The 2,284-nt window shown below is 46.8% G+C and overlaps 1 protein-coding gene across 1 annotated transcript in view; it reads right to left on the reverse strand.

Moving 5' to 3' along the window:
* Nucleotides 1–2,284, reverse strand: part of HMCES (5-hydroxymethylcytosine (hmC) binding, ES cell-specific) — a 28,554-nt gene extending 26,270 nt beyond the window's left edge. The window contains exons 1-2 of the mRNA XM_011950697.1: nt 2,077–2,284; nt 1,626–1,831 (exon numbers count right to left, since the gene is read on the reverse strand). Coding sequence (XP_011806087.1) covers nt 1,626–1,808 — 183 coding nt within the window. The 5' untranslated portion in view covers nt 1,809–1,831; nt 2,077–2,284. The remainder of the gene's footprint in view (nt 1–1,625; nt 1,832–2,076) is intronic.

Raw genomic sequence — 2,284 nt, forward strand, 5'->3', positions numbered from 1 at the left:
TTCACCATGTTAGCCAAGCTGGTCTCCAACTCCTGACCTCAGGTGATCACCCGTCTTGGCCTCCCAAAGTGCTGGGATTACAGGCCTGAGCCACCATGCCCAGCCTGTTATCTTTATTTCAAAATAATGTGATACCCTATAATGCAGAAATGAGTCCTTTTTGACTATCATATTATCACAAAAGTTTAAAGAGTATGTACCAGAGGTATAACCCAACTTTATAAAGTGATTTCGGCATTATGGATCAAATAGAGTTAAAATTCAGGAAGGAAACAATCACAATTATTATTATTATTATTATTTTTTGAGATGGAGTCTCGCTCTGTTGCCAGGCTGGAGTGCAGTGTCACGATCTCAGCTCACTGCAAACTCTGCCTCCCGGGTTCAAGCGATTCTCCTACCTCAGCCTCCCGAGTAGCTGGGACTAGAGTAGCTGGGACTACAGGTGCGTGCCACCATACTCAGCTAATTTTTGTATTTTTGGTTGCGACAGGGTTTCACTATGTTGGCCAGGATGGTCTCGATCTCTTGACCTCGTGATCTGCCCGCCTTGGCCTCCCAAAGTGCTGGGATTACAGGCGTGGGCCACCGCACCCAACCAACAATCATGATTTTAAAAAACACGTCAAGGTCATTTAAAACATTTAAGACATAGAGAAACTATTACTTTCTAGAACGAAGCATTTTTATTACGCACAAATACACAGACACACACTCTTTCAGGAGATAAGGCAAAGAACTAAAACACGAACGTAAGTGACTGGTAATTCCAACACTATAGGGATAAATACTACAAACACAATGAATGCAATTAAACTTCAGATAACCAAACCAAATACATGTTTCTAGCTTTAGTAAAAGACAAACATAAAAATATTGAAAGCACAAGCAGAAAGAATAAAACTTTTCAATGTTCAAGAAACATTAGAAGTGTTTTAAATTAACTGATCTTAAACCTGTCCTGGGCCTAGAAAGTCTGATTAAGCTGGCCTGGTAAGGGGCATAGAAATATTCTTAAATTTTAAATTTTTTCTTTAGGCAGAGTCTTGATCTGTCACCCAGGTGGGAGTGCAGTGGTACAACCATGGCTCATGAAGCCTCGACCTCCACAGCTCAAGTTATCTTCCCACCTCATTTTTTTATTTTTTGTAGAGATGGGGTCTCCCTATATTGCCCAGGCTGGTCTCAAACTCCTAAGCTCAAGTGATCCTCCCACCTCGGCTTCCGAAAGTGCTGGGGTTACAGGCATGAGCCACGGCGCCTGGCCTTAAATTTTTTTATTATTTTTTTTAAGATACTCCCATGACCCTGATGTGATCAGTGAAAGCTGCTATTTTAAAACACAAAGCTCATATAAATTTGGCATATATTAAGGCTAGTATGCCATGTATAGCAAAGGCATTTAAATTGAGCCTGAAAAATGCTGAAAAATAAGTCTTTATCAGTGTTAGAAGACATTGCTAAAACTTTCATGAGGTCTAGAGAGGTTCTCAACGGGAAGTCAGAATATAGCAGTAAACGCTGGTTTTTAATGTCATCCCAAGAGGCTGAGCACACACCAAACCAAATAGGAGATAACCATCGAGAGGCTGGGCGAGGGGCTAGCATGGTGCAAAGCTGGTTACCTTCTCAAAGTGCAGGCGAGACAGAAGCACTGGGCTGTCGGACTGAGGACTCTTGTTGTAAGAGGGGCAGTACTTATCAGGGTCCCTCCATTCCGGGAGCCGCTGCTGGCCCCGCCGATCCTGGTAGGCGCAAGCTCTCGTGAGAACATCTCTAGGTAAGTGACAGGATGTTCGCCCACACATTCTTCAACACCGTCCCTCGCAACCTTTAAATTACAAAACGTAAGGAAAAGGCTTACGTATCTCAAATATTAGGTCTTATTCCTTGAGTCCCCGCCTTCTCTTTCCGTTCCCACAGGGCCGTGCCCCTCCGTGACCACCGTCGAAAGTCTTCCCCAAGAAGTCCCACCAAGGACAAGGATGTGCCCATTTGCTTCGCTCCCTGAGCTCACTGCCCAACTCCGTGCAGGGCACTGAGGCAAGTCCCCAGAGGAGCTCTGCAAATGCCTGCCTGAGCGCAGGAAGAGCCGCAGCGGAGGGGGCTTCGAGGTCCAACCAAGCAGGGCAAGAGCAGCTTTTGGGGTCGCCTCCTCCGGGTGACTCGGTGCCCCCAACTCCCCGTCCTTCCCCAGTCCCCGCTGGGGTCAGCGCCCCACGCCAGCCAGCACCCGCTCACCTCGAGGGCGGCCACTGGACGGCCCGGGGCCGGGGAGCAGAAT

Source organism: Colobus angolensis, unplaced genomic scaffold (genome assembly GCF_000951035.1).
Source record: "Colobus angolensis palliatus isolate OR3802 unplaced genomic scaffold, Cang.pa_1.0 Scaffold31, whole genome shotgun sequence".
NCBI lineage: Eukaryota > Metazoa > Chordata > Mammalia > Primates > Cercopithecidae > Colobus > Colobus angolensis.